Genomic DNA, 2,164 nt, shown 5'->3' on the forward strand with positions numbered 1-2,164 from the left:
TACCGTCGGTGCCCTGGCCAATGAAATTGATCATAATATAGGGGAGGATAGGGTAACATGAAAAGCTGGTGTAAAATGAATACTTTTTTCTCGATTTTTTCCCCATAAAATTACAGATACCTTCTGCGGTTAAATGGATACCTGGTTTCTTATTGTAAACTCATAAATAGTTATTATTTCGTTTGATGATTCGAATGGGATACAGTACCAATAATCAAAATTTCATTACAACAGTGAATTATACAATGAGTTACGGCGTGGATTTTTCATATCACTTCTGATTGAAAAAAATCAACCTACTAGAATGGAAAATAATAGGAAATGGATAAAAAGAGATGAATGAATGTGTGGTTAGGTCGATGGTATTTGTAGCAGTTCAGAAAGATATCAAAGATCAACCCATGAAATTTATGGGAATATCGTGCATTAGTGAAATATTTTTAATGGTCGATGCATTGGTGATTTATAACCTCAAGAGATATGTACCACTTACATTTTATCTTTTTGATGCTGTCTCTTTCCCATTTTCGTGAATTTTCTTCTAAATGTCTTCTTAAAAAGGTTGAAAATATAAACTAAACTTTCTGCTTAATTGCTTTTTCTTGTTATGCACGTTCTTTTCACTCCGTGCTTCTGTCGCCGATGACAGAAGAGAAATTGTTACTTCACCTTGGAGTGGGAGAATTTTGGTATAATACAGTCAGCATAAGTTTTTACTTCCCTGGGTACCCCCACTCCAGGTAGTTACCACTTGTAACCATTGCCCCCACTCCTAAAATCGATGTTAAAAGTTACGCTGACTTCAGTATAGTTTTGACTATTTGATTTCTCGAAAAAAATTACAGGTCTCACATAAATGGCGCCACCTACTGGCTGTTCATACCTTAATGTAACACTATGTTACTCGTTCTATTAGATTGTACTTCTTGGTTAACCATTCCGAATGCAAGATGTCGAATATGTCTAGTGAAGTATCTATGAATTCTGAGAAAAAAAAACAATTTGGAGATAGAAAATTGACAGATGCTAACTGTGTTTTTGAACATAACGCTTGGTAAGTTTATATGAAGATGCTATATAAATACAATGTAGAAAGTTGCAGCACCTCTATTAATTTAGATAACTAGTGGTATCTCTCGTTGATAGCGATGAATTTTTTTCAACATTTTTCCAGAAGAACTTATTTAATTTAAAAAATTATAAAAACGTTTCTGAAAGATGAAAAAATTTGAACAGGGCAAATTCTGAGAGAAATAATGAGCTATCTTGACTATCCATGATTTCCGTAAAAGTTCGCAAATTTACAAATATTGGCAAATTTTCGACATTTTTGTAATTTTTAAAATTCTTTTGGAAAAGTATAAAAAAAAGTCACGGAAAATCATGTTCAGATGATCCAAAATATTCTCAAACTTGATGATTTGACTTGATGACAGCCACCATTCAATTCTAGGGATAACGTCGAATGGAATGAAGAACAGCAACTACTTGCTCAAGAAAAGGTATCAGAAAATTCGGTTATAACACTCAGTGAAGAAGCCCTGAAGGAATTCCACATTAATGCTGTTGAAAAATGGAATAAATTCTACGGAATTCATCAAAATAAATTCTTCAAGGATAGACATTGGCTTTTCACCGAGTTCCCAGAATTGGCTCCATCAATAAAGGGCGATGATTCTGAAATCTCTGAGACTGTGCCCTCAAAATCTCGACTTGAAAAAATAAAGAATACAAGAGATGAATTAAACGATTGTCAAGAAAAACAAAAAATCTTCGAAATTGGATGTGGAGTAGGGAACACAATTTTCCCAATTTTAATGTACAATTCTAATCCAAATTTGGTTGTATATGGGTGCGATTTTTCTTCGACTGCCATCGAGATTTTAAAGTTGAATCCGGATTATGATGAGACAAGATGCAAAGTTTTTGTGTTAGATGCTACTACAGAGAATTGGGAGCCACCCTTTCGAGAAGAGACTCTCGATATCGCTCTTCTAATTTTTGTGTTGTCCAGCATTGTACCTGACAAGTATGTATATATTTAAAAGTTCTCTAAATTCATTTGTAAGAAGGATTACTGACACGTTTAAATTTAACAATTTCTTCAAAATTCCAACCTACTTGTTTAAATCAATTTCGGCTATAATTCTCAATAAAATTCTTA

General features: G+C 33.3%; 1 protein-coding gene across 1 annotated transcript; it reads left to right on the top strand.

Moving 5' to 3' along the window:
- The first annotated feature begins 863 nt into the window (after positions 1-863).
- Positions 864-2,060, top strand: LOC105272298 (methyltransferase-like protein 2-A). The gene is made up of 2 exons (XM_011314367.1): positions 864-1,054; positions 1,454-2,060. The coding sequence occupies exons 1-2, from the start codon at positions 951-953 to the stop codon at positions 2,043-2,045; spliced, it is 696 nt and encodes a 231-aa protein (XP_011312669.1). The 5' UTR covers positions 864-950; the 3' UTR covers positions 2,046-2,060.
- Positions 2,061-2,164: the final 104 nt, after the last annotated feature.

Source organism: Fopius arisanus, unplaced genomic scaffold (assembly GCF_000806365.1).
Source record: "Fopius arisanus strain USDA-PBARC FA_bdor unplaced genomic scaffold, ASM80636v1 scaffold00159, whole genome shotgun sequence".
Classification (NCBI taxonomy): Eukaryota; Metazoa; Arthropoda; class Insecta; order Hymenoptera; family Braconidae; genus Fopius; species Fopius arisanus.